At 53.9% G+C, this 17754-nt stretch overlaps 3 protein-coding genes across 4 annotated transcripts in view; all 3 read right to left on the bottom strand.

Moving 5' to 3' along the window:
• The window catches only part of PSMD1 (proteasome 26S subunit, non-ATPase 1), a 72082-nt gene extending 71761 nt beyond the window's left edge, over positions 1-321 (bottom strand). Inside the window, exon 1 of the mRNA XM_083848482.1 lies at positions 59-321. Coding sequence (XP_083704608.1) covers positions 59-74 — 16 coding nt within the window. The 5' untranslated portion in view covers positions 75-321. The remainder of the gene's footprint in view (positions 1-58) is intronic.
• Positions 322-1082: 761 nt separating this feature from the next.
• On the bottom strand, positions 1083-7488 carry LOC310904066 (uncharacterized protein C2orf72 homolog). Its single transcript, XM_083848269.1, has 3 exons — positions 6810-7488; positions 3669-3785; positions 1083-2733 (listed from the first exon to the last, which is right to left on the bottom strand). The coding sequence occupies exons 1-3, from the start codon at positions 7369-7371 to the stop codon at positions 2645-2647; spliced, it is 768 nt and encodes a 255-aa protein (XP_083704395.1). The 5' UTR covers positions 7372-7488; the 3' UTR covers positions 1083-2644.
• Positions 7489-14416: 6928 nt separating this feature from the next.
• Positions 14417-17701, bottom strand: RPL35A (ribosomal protein L35a). 2 transcript variants are annotated; one of them, XM_083848270.1, is made up of 5 exons: positions 17589-17701; positions 17230-17272; positions 16176-16328; positions 15208-15352; positions 14417-14475 (listed from the first exon to the last, which is right to left on the bottom strand). In XM_083848270.1, the coding sequence occupies exons 2-5, from the start codon at positions 17238-17240 to the stop codon at positions 14452-14454; spliced, it is 333 nt and encodes a 110-aa protein (XP_083704396.1). In that variant the 5' UTR covers positions 17241-17272; positions 17589-17701; the 3' UTR covers positions 14417-14451. The 2 variants fall into 2 exon arrangements, with proteins under 2 accessions (XP_083704396.1, XP_083704397.1); XM_083848271.1 differs by having other exon boundaries at positions 17605-17641.
• Positions 17702-17754: the final 53 nt, after the last annotated feature.

Below are 17754 nucleotides of genomic sequence, written 5' to 3'. Positions count from 1 at the left end.
GCCGGCCCTGACTCAGCGAAACCCCGGCGGGCGGCGCGGCCCCGCTCGGCTCCCTCACCGGCCGAGGTGATCATGGTGGCGGCCCGCGGACGGAGGTGGCGCCCAGCTCCGCCCCGCCTCGCCCGGCCCCGCCGCGGCACTACAGCGCTGCCCCCGCCGCCGCCGCTCCGCCGCCGCCGCCGCTCCGCTGCCGCCCGGCCCGGAAGTGCCGCCGAGGTCCCCTTCCGGCAGGGCGCCCGCCGCTGTCGGGAGGAGGTGGCCGCGCACAGCGCCTGCTGGGAAAGGCGCCCGCTGGGCAGGCGCGGCGCGGGCAGCTCTCCGCCCCCCGCTCATGGCGGCGATGAGGGGGCCTCGCGCCTCACGGGGAGGGGGGTGGGGCTGCCCCTGCCCCGGCCTTACCCAGTGGTTTCACTCGTCGTTACCCAGTCCTTCCGCAATAATTCCCCAATAAATCTCCCATCCTGCCCCTAATCCCTTTCCTCAGTCCTTTCCCAATAATTCCCCAAATCCCCTTTCCCAATCCTTCCTCAAATCCTTCCCCAATAATTCCTTCAGTCCTTCCCTCCATCTTCTTCCCCAATCTTTCCCCAGTCCTTCCCCAATAATTCCCCCGATTCCCTTCCCCAATAATTCCCCCATCCTTCCCCCAATCCTTTCCCAATAATTCCCCAAATCCCTTTTCCTAGTCCTTCCCCAAATCCATCCCCCAAGCTTTCCCCAATAATTCCCCCAATCTATCCCCCCATCTTCTTCCCCCAACCCTTCCCCAATGATTACCCAAATTCCCTTCCCCCAATTCCCTTCCCACCCACCTTTCCCTCAGTCCCCTTCCCCAATCCTTCCCCAATAATTACCGAATCCCCCTCCCCAGTAATTCCCCCCGTTCTTCCCCCCATCCTTCCCCAAACTTCTTCCCCCAATCCTTCCCCAGTAATTCACCCAATCCCCTTCCCCAATAATTACCCCAATCTCAAACCCTCCATCCTTTCCCCCGATCCCCTTCCCCCAATCTTTCCCCAATAATCATTTAATCCATGTATAACATTATTTTGAAGATGACGTTATAGTAAACAAACAAGCAATTTGTAATTCAGAAATGAAATGTCTTTATTCTTTACAGCAAACACTTAGAATAACAGAGCCCTTAAATTATGAAATCAATTAAACATGTAAAATTTAATACAGCACCATCGTGTACCCACTTAATGTAGGAAAAAAAAAAAAAGAAAAAAAGTTACTTCACTCTTCAGCCAAATGAAAAAAAAATACTTGGGGTCAAATGCATTCCCACTCACACCTCTAAATTGCTGACACTTCACCAGTTTCAATGCAAATTTCAGTGCGAGAGAAATGTGCAATGATTTACCTATAAATTACCAGTAAATAAATCCATTGGATTTGTAACGCTAAGGTTTTACTGCAGATCTGTAGTGGGTCGCTTCTTCATTGGTACATTCTGGGTGGCAAAGGCCAAATACTGCAAGAAAATAAAGATTCACCTCTCCCAGCCCGAAGGGCAGAGCAGCACCATCACGAAGGGCAACGACTCTAGCCTCAGCGTTACCGTCGTCGCCCTGGTGAGGTAGGCAAGGCGTCGCCATCCCCATCCTGCTGGTGGGGAGACTGAGGCACGGGAAGACCGCTGACGGTCACAAGCAGAGCCGGGTGACAAACCCAGCCCCTGCTTCGGGTAAGAGCTCGAGAAAAGCCGAAGGCACGCTGCTGGAGGGGAGTGCTGGCTGGAGCTGGCAGTACTGCAGACGCTCTGCTGCCGCTGGGAAAAAGAAGTGAGAAAGAAGACAGACGGACACGCACTGCCGTCATCCAGCAGGGAACAGGGAGGCAGGACGTGAGGGGCCGAAGCTTCTGGCCTGAGCTCGGTGAAACTCCAAAGGGACAGCTAGGAGCAAACACAGCCCAGGAGCTTGTGCCGCAAGCAAACCAAGACCCGTTTTCTGTTGCATTAAAATAAGCATAAAATAGGTATTCTACCATTATAACAATATTCCCTGTAAACCAAGGACTTGTAATTTTGTTGCTCCACAGACTACGGGTAGCCTTTTGGAACTGCTTAAACATTTCTTCACATCGCTTATCTACATCTAAGCCTTTTCAGCTGGCCAAGACCTCATATTTAGTCCCACTGCAGTCTTCATGTCACCGTGTTGTCTTTTCCTTTTTTTTTTTTTCTTTTTCTTGATCAGAGAGAGGGCAGGAACTTCAAAACAGCAATAACGCATGAAAACAAGGCAGCAGACTGTTTGCCTGAGAGGCCAGCCCTGGCAATCTCAGTGGGGAATTTTGCTCCAAATTAGCAAGCATTCCCCTTTCTTCATGCAGACTGACACCCAAAGTCCCCACGTCACCTTGCCCAGGGTACATTCCCAAAGAGCTTCTCCAAAGCCCAGCATCCACCGGCACCTGCAGGCATCCCCAGGCAGCAGGGAGCAGGGCAGGGGATGGCTCTGGCATGGACCTCGGAGGCTGTTGGCAGCCGTGGAAGACCCTGGCGAATTCCAGCATCTCCTGGGAGCGGTGGGCTCTGCGAGGAGAGCGTGAGCAGGCACACAGCAGCTCCTCCTCCCGCTGCTCCACACCAGCCAGGCAGGACCGGGACATGGATCGTGCCGGGTGCCCCGCAGCTCTAGGTGCCCGTGCCTCCTGCAGCTTCTTCGTAGTTTCCGTTGGGAGACAGGCTGGTCAGAGCCACTTCCTGGGGGTCCTGCTGGTCATCTGCAAAGAGCACAGAGGGGTCAAGGGAGAGCTGGGTGGGAAACCCTTCCTCGTGTAAACTGCAACTTAAACCAACATGGAAATAAAGCGTAGGGATGAAGCAGTTGATATATTCTCACAACCTAAGCACAGCTGCTTTTTTTCATAACGGATTCTCGTTTTGTTTTACAAAGTCAGCATCACTTCACCAAGTAGAGGTGACCCATGAGCAAAGGAGCAGCATCCCTGCAGACAGCCCCATGGACTCCTGCAGACTCAGCAACCTCAAAATGCTCTGCGCAGGTATGAGGCTTCGCCTGCCTGGCATCGACTGCAAGATCAGGCACATCAATTTTCTGCGCCGCTGTCTTCCCCAAGAGGAGCTGTCTCAAAGCTGCACAAATTGGCCATTTCAGTTGTTTTCTCAGACCCTCATGTTTTTCACAGCAGAACCCCCCTGCTCACACGCTCCATGCAGCAGCGTGGATCTCCACACCACGCCTGAACAATTTCCTTTGAATCAGTGAGCCCAGGGCTGACCGCCCTCGTGCTCATCCCCGCCAGCCTCAAATGCAAGTGGTTTGGGAACGCTGCTCCCAGCGGTATTTGCAGAAAACATCACGTAAGATCGGGGTGATGCTTCCAATTCACTGCGTGGATGCAGAGCAGTCGTGTCGCCAGGATTTCCTGCAAAACGCAGCTGAGCCCAGCAGTCCTCCAGGGGCGTAGCTGGACACTGGACCCAGAGTGCCATTATTGAGACAAGTGAAAGGCCAGAAGGCACAGCTGCCAGGTGTCTTTATGTTCTGGCCAAAACTGAGCCAGAGAAGAGACGTCTGGAGCTGGAGCTGGCTTCAGGAGGCCACCAGCAAGGGGTGCGGGCATGAGGACCACCAGGGAGTCGGTGAGGAACCTCCAGCAGTCACCGAAGGTGTACTCACGGGAGCTGGGCATACCTTCATGAACATTGTTTGCATCTTTCGATATGTGGCCTTTTCTCCGGCTCCTCCGGCTCCAGGAAGCGCACTGCAGGAAGGCAGGCAGCCTCCACCTCTCCCTCTCCTTCTCCTCTTCTGGACAAATGAGAGAAGACCAGTTCAGAACAGTGCTGGGTCTGTGCCGTGCTCCCCCACCTCCCGACTCACCCCCTCCAGCAGCAAAACTGGGGCGCTCCTTGCTGAAAAGCACAGGGCAGCTCCTGGAAATCCTTATCTCAGGCTTCCAGTGCCTGGAAATTTGTCCCCAGTGTTGGTTTCCACTGTGCCACAGGGCTGCCAGAACCCACCCTGAAGGCTCGTTTCCCCCAGCAGACGCTGGTTTGGACACGGCAGTCGCTGGCGGCCCAGGAAGAGAAACCTGGCAGGGGCTCAGCCAGCGCACGTGGCGCTCCTGAGGACTAACACGCCCAGAGCACTCCTGCAGAAGGAAGTTTTTCTTTTGTATTACCACATGGCTTCTGCCACCTTGACCTACTGACCACTCCCCCCTTTACTCAGCACTCCCGTGGGGAGCAGGGGCTCGCAGGACACCAAAAACTAAAGCTGTAATGATTGCAAAGTGGAGCAAGCATGTGGCCTCCATCCACATACAGCATTTTGTTCTGGAGGACAATGAAGGTCACAGCAAGTTACTTCCAAGCTGCTGTAGTGTTTCACTATAACATGAAAGCTTGCAAACACTACAACAGCTCATTTTGTACGGTCTCCAAGAGCAGCAGCTCAGCATCCCCATTGAAATACCTCACAGCCTTTCACCTCCTAATCAGACCTTATCTCCCAGTGACAAATGATAAACCGTTTCAGCGTCCTTCGTCTTATCGCACCATTGCAACACCAAAAGGTTTATATTAGCCGCGTTTCCTACCCGTCCACAAACCAAAACCTGCAGCCACAAACACATCCCCTCCTCACAGCCCTCGGGGGCTCTGCACACACCGGGGCACCTGGCTCGTTCCTGCTGAGACCCGAGGCGCGTGAGCCCCGTTGCTGCTCCCGTCCCAGCTCCACCACACAACGAACAGAGCCTGGGGCCTTCCCGGCAAGGGGCTCAGCGCCAGGGTGGCTCTCCTGGGCAGAGCAGGGCAGTGATGTGCTAGATGAGGAAGGGGCACTGAGGCTGGTCTGAAATAAAAAGGGCACGAGCACACGGACACAGCCTTACAAATTATACACAGATATTCTGCAATCCTCCCAGTATCCTTATTCAGATGCAAGAGCATCTGTTGTCAGCTTAGCACAAGCCCCTTTCAAAGCTGAGAAAGGAAACTTCAAAGCTGAGAAGGGGAACGTGACAAGCTCAGCCCCCACTGATGACATCTTTCTGTGGCACCCCTAGAACCTGCTTTGCAGGGCGCTCCACAGCCCCAGGCCCGTATTTCACACATTCCTCCCTCACATTACACTAAATATATTACTCTCCTGGGGGAAGGCCACAGGGTGGAGGAGTCCAGGCCGCACTGAAGCCCATTCTCCTCCATGTGGCTGGCACTGCCAGGTCCCCAGCTCTCCCAAGTGGCACAGCAGGAGCCACGTGGAGGTTTCGGTACATAGGGCTCACAGGGGCATGAAAAGAAGCTGACCTTGCAGCGGAGGAGCATCCTCATCGCACATGCAGGCCATGGGACACTTACATGACTAAGAGCACCATCAGAGGTGAATTAAAGCTGAGTCCTCCTACCCACGACGCGTACAAAGCACACACAAACAGGCTGCTGGCAGCGCCTGCTCAGGCTTTCTGCTCCTCTTTCTCCACTGCTCTCCAACCCCACAGCTGCACGGAGCACAAATCCACAGCCAGTCACAAAGACACATGTTTTGAGGCAAGTGCCAGCCGTGCAAAGGTGGAAAAAGGTGACACGCAGGGATGGTTTTCTGCCTCTGCAGCTGCTGTCCCACCAGAGCAGAACTGGAGGGTGCACTGGCATCCGTGAGATCACCAGAAGGAATTCTTGCAGCAGGAACAATGTGAGGAAAGCAAAAGCCTTCAGAAGGAGGGAAGATGGAAAGGGGGACACGCCTGCCTCAGCGCAAAGGGTTGGCAGAAGACAGCCCCACACCCTCCAGGGGGATGCAGCGGGTCCCAGGGGGATGCAGTGGGTCCCACTGGTCTCAAAGCCCCTCAGCATTCAGATCCAGGATCCTGAGCTGAACCGGTGGAAGAAGCCCCTGAGCTGCAGCTGGCTGTCCCCGTGTCCCTGGGGTCACAGAGGAGCTGTCCCCGTGGAGCTGCAGAGCACCGCTGGGACCCCTCAGGGGCAGGGCCCAGAAAGAGCAGAACGCTGGAGCGCCTGGACTTGAAGCGGAGCAAGAGAAAAGTGGGAAAAATTAAAGGAGGAAGAAAGGGGAACAACCCAAGACAAGCAGTGCCTAAGACTAACGTGAGCCCTTATTTTTTTGTGTGGCTGCTGTGGGGCAGAGCCTGCCCAGCTGCCCAGCGCCCTGTGCCTGCACACAAACACGCCTCGCCTCTCGCCTCGAGGCCCCGGTGACACCCAGCTTTCATCCTGCCACCCTCACGGTGCTCTCACTGGCCACCAACAGCATGTGGTTTGACACCCAAGCGCCCACTTGTTCTAACTCATTCCGTGAAGCCGACACGAGCACTTTCCTCCCGCAGGACCTGCGGTACGGGCTGCGCCCCGAGCCCCCGTCCCCTGGATGTAAGCACGGTGTGCACCCACGTCACAGCTGCCACGTGCCACATCCCTGCCATCCAAGCGCTGCTTCGGTGCTTCCCAACCTTCCCCGGCTGCCAGGGCTGAGATTCCCACCGGGAAGGGGCAGATCCCACCGGGAAGGCTCAGACTCCACCAGCACGGAGCCGATCCCTTTGGGAACGGCCAGATCTCCCCGGAGAGGGGCAGATCTCACCGCAACGGCACAGCTCCCGTGGCGGAGAGCCGGGTCCAACCGAGGAGGGACTGATCCCACCGGCCAGCGGAGCAAATCCCATTGCAGAAGGCCAAATCCCATTGAGAAGCAGCACTTCTCCTTGGGATGGGCTCCCATCGGGATGGCACAGACCCCACGGGGAAGCACCACGCGGCTCCCTGACCCACCCGGGCGGGATGCCCACCCTGTGCCCGGTACCCCCGGTACCTGCGGGGTGCTGCAGGGCCGCTCGCAGAGCTCGGCAGGCTGCGGCACGGCACTCTCGGAGGGCTGCGGGGCTGCCGGGGCTGTAGCGAGCCCCCTGCACGGTTCCCGGGGCCGGGAAGTGGCGGCGGAGGGTGGCGTCCAGCACGGCCGCGTCCTCCCCGTCCCCCCCGGGCAGGAGGACACCGACGACGGCGGCGGGCGGCGGCCCCGGGGGGAGGCGGCCCCGCACGTCCCGCACCACCTCCCGCAGCCGTGCCCGGTTCCCTCGGCCCCTCGCCGCCCCGCCGCGGCACAGCACCAGCAGCAGCCCCGCCGCCAGCGCCCGCCGCCCTCCGCCGCCCCGGGACCGGCACCGGGAGCGGGAGGGGCAGCCCGGTGTCGGTCCCGGTGTCGGTCCCGGTGCCGGAGGAGCCTCGTCTCCCAGCAAGTCTCGGGCGAACGAGGCCAAGGTGGAGGCCGCCGGAGCTCCCTCGGCCACCTCGGCCACGAGCAGCACCGCCCGCCGCCCGCCCGCCCGCTCCACCAGCGCCCGCAGCTCCCGCAGCTCCTCCGCAGCCTCCATCCTCCGCAGCCTCCTCCGCAGCCTCCGCCGAGCCCGGCCCGCAGCAGCGCACCGCCCCCCGGCCCGCCTCCCGGCACCGGGCCCGGAGCTCCGCAAGGGGCTGGCCCCATCCCGGCCCCATCCCATCCCACCCCAACCGGCCCCAAAGCATCCCCCCCCGGTCCCATCCCACCCCCCCCCCGGTGCGCCGAGGCCCCCGGCGAACTCGGGAGGTGCTGGAAGGCAGGTGAGAGAAGGTGGGAAGGGGTAGAGGAGGATGTGAGGGTCGCGAAGGGGGCGTGCATGAGGCACCGTGACTGCACGCCCCACGGGTGTAATGTGCACCCCCAGTGTGTGACACGCTGTGACACGGGGTGGCGGTGGGGTGGCCTCCGTGGGCACCTCGGGCTGTAGCCCACAGCTGGCTGTGCTATAACCGCGATAACACCACACCGTGGGGAACAGCTAGCACCCCAAGGGCCATACCCACCCCACAGCTCACAGGTTCCCCAATTCCTGCACGAGCACAAAGCCCCAGAAGCACCACAAAGCCGAGCTGCGTCCCCACCCCACACGCTGTACCTCGGGGTCCCTTCCCACGCAATCCCCCTTCGCTCCCCCTCTGCAAACACTGCATCCCCCCCCAGCACAAACACAGCCCCTCAGCCCCACCGGCCCTGGGACACGTCCCATGGGAGCACGGGATGTTTGCAGGGGTAAGTGCGGGGCTATAATTAGGATTTCAGTGCTGGCACGTGTTTAACAGCCCTGGCACAGGGAAGAGGCCACGAGTGAGCTCTGCCAGCCGACAGTGAATGAACGCCACGTGAGGGCCAGTGCAGTGCCCAGCCCCGGCACGGCGTTGGCACGCCTGGAGGTGAACCAGGAAGCTCTTACCCGCAGCACACGCAGTTAACACTTTCCCTATTCCGTGTCATAAACAGGTCCCAGACGCCCCCCAAACATTTAATAGCTCCCAGTTTGATAGGGAATGAATGGCTCAGAGGTGCCGGCGGCAGGCAGCTGCCCTTGCAGAGCACCTCTGTGGGACACGGAGGTCTCAGAGCGCCGAGGATGAAAGCAGAGCAGAAATCCATGCACCCACCCAGGGTCTGTGATTGCCAAGAGGTGCCCCTAAGGTGGCAGAGCCAGCGTGCCCGCTCCCTGACTTTCCCCTTGGCCACCAGCAGCTCCTCAGGCGCAGCCGAGGTGGGGCAGCTCAGGGAGGTCGCTGTGTGCCACCAGTTTTAAGCCAGGAAAATGCATGGTCCAGCTACAAAAGGCTTAGCAAACACTGCCCCACGCCAGCACCGTTGGGCTGGACAGCCTGGGCAAGGGTTTCAGAGAGACTTTCTGCCCTAGCTCTTAGTAAAAGTAACTTACTCATTGACTAGTGCTGATAACCAGGTTGGGGGAGATAAACCAGGAGGATTAGGGCCCTCTTCCAAAGATCAGGGTCTGTTGTTGCAAGAGGCTACGGTCCCACGCCAGCGTGGGGATCCTGAGAGCAGATGTCAGTGTGCCAGGGATACAGTCGGACACAGTTCAACAGCCAGGTCTGGCCTTAACGTTGCCCAGGTTTTGCATTTACAAGGATTTCCTCTCATCTGGTCAGAATCCTGCTCGTGGCCCTGCATTTTATCCGGGGGAGAAGAGCCCTGGGCGCAGTCAGCACCAGGAGCCGTGCCAGGAGCAGCATCAGGGGCATCAGGAAGGTACAGGTCCCCAGCCGCCCACAGCCCTGGGGTTTCTCTGCTCACACCTTCCCCTCTGACAGAATTTTAGGTATGGATCTCATGCCGGGGGTTCTCCAGAAGCCAGCCACAAGCAGAAGGGCTCCAGGAAGGGATCTGTACAACAAGACAGCTGAAGAGCTCCTCCCTGCAAGCACCAAGCCAAGGAAAAACTCTTGCTTCGGCCAGTTTGACCAGGGGAAGCCCAGACCTGTTTGCTCTGAGGACGTGGGGCGCTCCCTGCAAACCAGCCCCACGACACGTTAAAACTGTATGCCAGCCTGCCAAAACGCTGCTGGCACATCCTGCAGCGTGGTAGTGCCAGCAACACCCCACCTGGTGTGCAAAGACCACCACAGCATCGGGCTCGCAGGGCTCTTCTCAACCAGTGCTGTGCGAGTGGCTCGCACAGAGACCCCAAAGTGCCTCAGGAAGGGGGCTTTCGGCAGGTCGCTCCCCGGGTTGATGAAGTTTTTCCTCGTGGGGAGGGTACAGGAAAAACCGCAGGGATCTTCCCAGCTCTGCCCAGAACAAGCACTGCTGGCTGTTTCTCCTCGGTGGCCCTGACGTTTAAACTGCCAGCACAGTCACCCAAAAACTAATATTTGGGAACGGATGGAGCCGTTCTTTGTGGCCTCTGCGATTGTATAGTTAATTTTGGGTACACATCTACCACTGCCAGAGGGGGCTGGTTAGAAAGGTGAATGTCACCCACAATACCCAAACAACCTCGTTTACATTTCCTTACTCATTAACAGAGGCAAGATCTAACAGCAAATACACCTTTATCTCCCCTTGTGTTACTTAAAGAGATACAGCTCGCACGGGTCAGAGGCAGTCCCCAACAAAGTGACTTCAGAGCTCTGGCCAGCATCCGAGCAGAAACCCAGATGTGTTTACAAGGCCCGACACTCTGCCCTTTGCCTTCAGACAGCAATCTGACAGAAACGCTTGTAGAAAATCTCTACAGCTTGCCCTAAACGAGGCAGGGTAATTGCACCTCTTACATATGCCCATGCCTATTCAGGGCAAACACATCATCTCTTCATTTTGGACTTCAAAAGGGGGAAGAGAGGATGCTTTGTCCAGAGAAATAAATATACCCTTTATATTAGTATTGCCTTGACTTCTAAGACCAAAGATCTGTGGGATTAGGCCCCCTTAGGAGATGCACTTACCATGATTTACCTGTCATCTAAAGAGAGCAGAGAGAGGACAGGATAAAGGATATAAAGGATTCTTGTCTTTCCTTTCTATTTACGTGTATCCCAAGCAGGTTTCCAACCCAAAGATTTCCCAACCCCACTTTGCCATCAGATGTTTGCTGAAGCTGCTCCCATCACCAGTTTCTTCCGATGCAGACAAAACCCTGGGGGTTTTTGCTTAGAGACAAGGGGTCCCCAGGCCCTGCCAGAGCCAAGGAAGAAATAACCACGATGCTACTGTCCCTGCGCTCCCGGCCTCGTCGGGCCCTGAAACCTCATGGCCATTGGTTTGACGGCAGGACCTGAGCCACGAAGGACAGGTCCAACAGCTCCCCAGGCTGGAGTTGTTCCAATGGGCAGAGCAGGATGTTTTGGAGCTGCCTGCTTTCACACCGTTGAGCCCTGAAAGAGGCCACAGGTAGCCAGCTGGCAAGGTTCCCTCCTGGCACCCTACCTGATTGCCCCAACGTGTGTTTGGACTTTGTCCTGGCACGTAGGCACGATGCGTTGGATCAGTAAGGAGCAGGGCTACCAAAGTTTTCTTTCAGAAAGAAGCAAAGCTTGGTTTGAGTGCCATTTTGATCAAGATCTTCTTTTGGAGGTGGCAATCAGATGCTCATACACCAGGAGCCCACAGGACAGCCGATCCCTGCTGCTCGCAGTGTGTGATGCCAGCTGAGCAGAGCAGGTCATTCTCTCTGCCTCTCGGGAAGAGACCTACAGGCCTCGACAGATTTTTGGGCCGTGGAGCAGTGTTAATGCTTGTTAGCATGTCTCTCTCCTCTTCGGGCTCTAGCTGAGGTGGCCGGACAGCTTTCAGGCCACAGCAGCTGGTTCCTGCTTTGCTGGAGCTCGGTGCCCCTTCTCGCCCGGCAGCCATCGCCACCACATGAAAGCTCCTCAACCCTGTGTTAGTCAAAACGAGAAGGGCTTTAAACACTTAAAGAGTGGCTCTCCCGTGACTTGGCCTCATTGGACACCTCGTTGGAGGAGCAACCACAGCAGCAGAGCAGGCAGCTCTGAGCCTCCTGTGTCCACTCAGGATGAGCCAGGGAAGGACACACGCTGCAGCCCAAGAGTGCCAGGGCCTTCTGCTTCCTCTCCTTCCCGTGTGATCGCACTCCTGCTCCAGCCACACACCCCTGCAGCTGCAGCACTGGTCCCTGCAGGGCATCCCCGTGGTCCCAGGATTGCAGCCTCGTGCTTCACAGCTTCTGTCCCACCAGCAGCGCCACGCATCACCACACAAAGTGCCTGGACATGGCAGGAACGTGCTGACAGGAGAAATTTGAGTGACACACGAGTTGTGCCTGAAACTGGATGGCTAACCAGCTTTCGGATGCTTCAGCAGATAGCAGAGGCACAGGATTTCATCATGGTTACATGCTTTAAGGATGCTCTAATGTGCTGATGAGAAGCCTTTTGAAGCCAAACTTTCTACAATGACAAGCTGCCTGAACTGCCTGCAGCACACAGAAAGCATCTTGTGTTGACTCGAGGGAGGTAATTTCTGCTTTAGCTTGAACCAAAACAGCAAGTGCACTCTAAAAAAAGGTGGGGCTTTACCTCAAGATGCCTGATTGCTCACTGAAAGACTCTTCCACAACAGAGAAATCAGGTCAAGTGTGCTACAATTACATCCGAACAACCAGACAAGGTCATTTTCCTCCCTGTCCTTTAAAGCATTTTTTTTTCCACAGAACCAAAACCTCATCCAAGAGGCTGCAAAGTACCAGCACCACCCAAACACTTCTAGCAGTGTTGCTTTGCTTGGTATCACCTCATTATCCTTAGGGATGTGGAAAGAATCCGTACTTGAATATAACGTTACTGAGGGAAAGGATCCTCCAGGTTGGCTCAGAGGCTCTGTACCGACTGCAAACCCTAACGCTTCCATACTATATTGCACATACGTGCAGTTTTATCAGCAGTTCCACATTATTTGATGTTTATTGCTTTAAAGCTTATAGAAACACACAGGGAAATGAAATAAACACTAGGCTTTAATATTTCTTTTGGTGATAGTTCGATGGTAGCTGGATATAAGATCTGAAAAAAAATTAAATAAAGAAGACATATTTAAAGTCCTAACACAAAAAAAGCACAACTAACAATGGTGCCTTGTCATGCCCAGAAAGGACGGGATGCGAGTTGAGCTATTATACGCGCCACTGTTTTTAAAGACAAAAATTATCTACTGCTTCCACAGTGACACCAATTCAAGACCACTCATCCCAGTAATTCAACCAGGCCTTCCATCAGGGTAGGTGGGAAGGTCCCCACAGATCCAGCCACTGTAACAAGTTCAGAGAGCAGGTCTTCAGCCCTTCAACTACTCTGATGTGCTCAGAGTACCTTGAAAACAACCAACATGCTAATGGCAAACACCACAACAGGAGACGGACCGTTACCTTGTTTGCAGCGTCTCGGCCATCCCATCTTCCTGTGTCTACAAAAAAACCTGGGAAATTTCAGCAGCTTTGTGCTGATGGGAACTATGTACCAGAGACCTCAGCTCCCAGGGTCTTCTAGAAAAGCATGGTCTTAACTCTTATATCTGGGTTTCTTTTACTGTGCCAGTGCTGGGACAGTCTAAAACCCAGAGGCAGCCGTCCTGCTCTGACTCCCTCCCTGCTCACAGCTGAACCATCCCAGCAGGTTTCTAGGGGACATTGCCTTGCCCAAACACCTCACTTCATGCAAAGCAGAAACTCCATGATTTCTGACAGAAATTTCCTGAGGTAGGTTGTTCAGCTTTGACGCAGCGAAGAAATCAGGGTTTTGGAGCGAGGATGGCATGAAGCTGAGGGAGCAGCGTCCCCTTGCGGCAGGAGGCAGCCGAAACATCTTCAGGATCCTGCCTTGCCCTCCACTGCAGGCTGCGGTTGTGTACAACGTCTGTCCTTCCTTGGGACGTTATTTTAATTCCCAGATCATGCTGCTTGTGAAGCCCAGCTCATCCTCCCTCCTGTGTCTGAACCTGGGCACCAAGCGTCACGTTGGCCTATGCGCACAACTCGGTGTTTCTAAGAATAAAGCCCTGCTTGACCCAAGTACCCCGTAAGCTGCCCGGTTTCTCTCCATCCATGCAGAAGCTGCAGCTGTTCTCTGCAAGCGTTCTCACACAAGCAGCAGGGCCAGGCAAGCTCTCATTCATGAGGGGAAAAAAAAAAAGAAAACATACACTGGAGCGAGGGTTAGGGCATTGACTCACCTGCCTCAGCAGCCAGGGATGCTCTCCTATTGTCCGAACTGCCGTGATGCATCAGCAGTTATCACCCTCATGGGGTATCGATGGGTCATTTTGGGAAGAAAGGAAGACTATGACATCAGCAGTGGCCATGGCAACCTGCAGCCGCCTGAAACCTCCCTTAAAATTACCCAGTATTTTTGAGAGATGTACCAAGAAACTCAGACTTATGCATCCTTCAGTCTATTTTCACTGCCTTTTTGTTCAACAGACTTTAAAGTCATGAAAGTTGAGAGTATCCTGATTTAAAGATCCTTCCCATCCCACACACTCTTTGTGGCAAGGCTGGAAAGGAAACCAGCAGGTATTAAAGCACACGCACTAGAGCTGTACAACAGAAACGTCCAACAGGTGAGTAACTTAATTACACAGAGCAGACCCTAATGGCATGCATGCTGTCCAGCCAAACGTGGCCTCTCCGATTCTGTTAAAACTATTATTTTTAGATGAGAGTTGGAACGACTTACGCCTGCTGGGATTTAATGTCCCACTACACAGTTTTGTCCCAACAGCAGTCATCGCTAAGTTCAAGAGAAACAGGAATACAAGAAGTTTTCCCCTAACTAGGAGGTGAGGAAATATTTCTCCCGTTCTGTAGAAAACTTGCGTGCACAGTCTGAGGTTGTAAACATTTATTGCTTAGCCCTGAAAATCAGTCGTTCTGCAATGGAGGCAAAGACAGGTCACGGTAAGGGCTGCCAGTTATTTGCCTTTAGAATGTAGTCTGCTGTACAAGTGCCTTGCTGGGTCAAATCTCCATCTTAGGATCTAGTTTGGAGTCACTACTACATCACTGCACTGTACACTCTGATATGCCACTGAAGAGTAATGAAATCCCTCAAAACAGGTGGAAAAAATAAAATAGGAATGTACAAAAATGAAACAGACTCTGCATTTTATTTCCAATAAAAATTTAGATCCTAGAGGGATACAGCATCTGTAAAATACAAGAATAGAATCACGTTAGACACCTTGTTATGGCACTGATTTTAAACAAGCTTCTCTTCAACTGCTATAAAAGCAACTCCCCCATTTACACAAGAGGTACAAGAGTAAGAAAGCGTAACAGCTAGTTCAGTGACTGAAGGAGCACTTTGCTAGTGCCCAGGCTCCCCCCACAGCTGTCAGCCCTCCTGCTCGCTGAGTGGAAGAGGCTTCATGTGTCTGGCTTCAGGATTTAACCATGCAGCTCCTACTGTGCTTTTTCTAAGCCACAGGAGAAAGAATCAACACTCCCATGATGCTTCTTTGGACAAAATCACTAGGAAGATAATCGCCCCTTAGTTAAAAACATTTGGGAGGTAGGAGAAAAAAAAATGATGCCACAGTTCCCTTGCCAGTGGGTAGGAACTGGGGCAGAAGAGTGCAAGAAGTACATATGCAAGATGCAAGGAAAAGAAATCAAAATAACTTTGCAAGGGAGCTGAAGAAGAGTCCAGGAACTTTAAGAGCCTTTCCAGGCAACCTGAACAAGCATACAAAACCCTTCACAGCGCAACAAATCCTCTCAGCACAAGCAGCCAGCAATAAACCTCTCCTAGCTTCGCAAGGAATACACAACAGCAACAGAACAAAATGAGAGTTCAAGCTTTCCCTCATACTCTGGGGGATTAAAATGCACCCCAAAAGCTGCCAATGAATGCCTCGTTGCTAAAGTAGAACTACTCACCACTCGGATTCTGTGTCCAATGGCCTTGGCAGGGAGGTTGGAACGGAACTTGGCACGAACCATGCCGCTGTTCCCATGGGCACGGGTTACCTTCCCCCAGATCACTCGTGTCCTGTTGGGCTTGCCACCAGGGGTTACGGTGTTGCTGAGGAAACAGAAAAGCCTCTGAGCACACAAATTGCACCGTGCCTTCCAAATGGGTCAAGCGCTGCAGCTACTAGTTTGTCACAAGCTCCAAAGAACTATTAACAAACCATAAAGGTTAATATGGAAAACACTAACGTTAAGATCCAACTGAGAACTCCTCAATTCTGAAGAAAACACATCCTTAGAAGAAATGCCACATGCCATCTTCAAAATGACGGTGGTCACACGAACAGCTTGATCAATTTTATTCAAGACAATGCTAAACTCCTGTATCTCAGCAACTATGCTCAAAGGAAAAACAAAGGGAAGGCAGTAAGCGACCACTCTAAAGACTTCCACCAACACTAGCACAGCATAAGTGCTCTGACATGGACACGCAAAAGCCAGGATAAACTCCTCCAGCCTTCACAAAATATTCTGCCATTAAATATCCCAATAACAGCGTTCAACACAAGTTCATCACACCTCAATTTACTCTATCAATCTGCCTTCAGTTTTTGCCAGACCCAAGCAAAGGTTGCTCTTCTTCCCATTTGCTCTTTAATGCATCATTTATAACAGTGAATGATTATTATACATTAATTTCATGATCGGAATGATGGACACATAGGTCAACTAATTAAAAAATAACAAAGGACTTCAAACCTAAGACCAACCAAAGAAACTGCTCTACACAATGCTGTATGGACACTGTTTGCAAGTTGAGCTCTTTCTTTTTTTGTTCTATCTAAAGATATCTAAGTAGACTGCTCACACCCCAGCATTTGCAAAACCTGATACAGAAATTGCCAAATTTAGTGTAACAGCAGTAAGTGACTTACTTTTTCGCTTTGTATACATAGGCACACCTCTTGCCCAAGTAGAACTCTGTCTCCTGGCGAGCATAGACACCTTCAATTTTCAGAAGGGCGGTGTGCTCTCGCTGGTTTCGGAGGCCACGTTTGTAGCCAGCAAAAATGGCCTTGGACCACAACCTAAAGACATTGAAAATGTACAAATTAACTCAGTTCAAAATATTGAAGGTAAAACAAAACAATACGTTGATTCAGAAGAAACTATTTCCACACCAACAGAAATTTAGCTGAGGAAAAAAACACTTAGTTCTACAAATCACTGCAAATCTTTACATTCACGGAGTAGAGAACAGCTAAGTAACTCGGACAATAGGTGTATGCTGAGTTTCTTGTGCTGCAGTTAAGCATGAGCTGCTGCAGCAGAAAGCATTGGCAGCAATTCATTTGCAGCCTCAAACTGCAGTTTATGTGGACAGGCAAAAATAGAGCCTTAGAATTCAGTGCCTGTGTGCTGGAAGACTGACACAAGCTGAACAATTCTCCATGACGAAGACCTGCTCGTGCTACACACTTAAAGCAATGGCACGGCTTGTTCCACAAAACATTACCCAGTTCTGCCTTCCATACAAAGCGAACTCCAGATAAATATTAAAACAAAACACTGCGATTCCGTTTTAATCCCTCCACTATTTGTGAACACAATCCTCCCTCTATCTATAAAAAAATAGATCAGTGGCACAGTACCTCCATTAATCAATGAAACAGTATGATCAAGACTGGGACTACTCCAACAAAACCATTATTAATAGTCAACAATCTATTGACAGCTGTGGGACAACACAAACAACTACAACCAGTTCAAGGCAAGGATTTCAAAACACGCAAACCCAGTTATGGTCGTTTGACAGAGACCCAGGCTATCCAGCAGGTGTACTGGGTAGAGAAGCTGTCCTGGAAAATCAGAGCAGGCACAGAACACGGCTCACTGCCCACAGCTTTAGCCAAGCACTCACAAACACCCCGCTTTTAATAAAACCCGCCAAAATCACGCCGTAACCGCAGCTCGGGGCGGCTCACTCACCTCCCGCTCATGGTGTCCTCCTGCAGCCCTGGTCCCGGCAGGCCTAGAACGACACACACACGCCGTCAGCCTCCCCCGGCCGCCACCTCTGCCCCGCCGAGCGAGCGGGGCCCGCCGCAGCCTCCCGAGGCCGGCCCCTGCCTCACGGCGGGGGAACCCCTCTGCCGCCTCCCGGCACCGGCCGCTCCAGGCCTCAGGCGGCGGCCGGCACCATCCGCCGCGCATCGGCGCCATCCCGCCCGCTCCTTCTCCCGCACGGCGCCAGACAGAACACCCCGGGTACCCCGCGCCCGCCGGTAGCCCCACGGCGGGGGCAGCCCCTCCCATCCCCGTCCCGGCGGCGCCGCAGCCCGTCTCACCCCTATGGCTGCGCACCAAGATGGCGGCGAAAGGGAGAACCCCGCGCGCTGCCTGCCGGGATACGCGCCGAGAAGGCCCCCGGCGGCGAGCGGCCGCAATAGCGCCTGAGTGGAAAAAAAGAAATAGAAGCGGCCCCAACAGCGCGCGGACATCGGCCCCAGCTCT

Source organism: Anser anser, assembly GCF_964211835.1.
Source record: "Anser anser genome assembly, chromosome: 9".
NCBI lineage: Eukaryota > Metazoa > Chordata > Aves > Anseriformes > Anatidae > Anser > Anser anser.
Note: the sequence above shows the minus strand (reverse complement) of the source record. Positions and strands in the feature narration are given on the sequence as shown.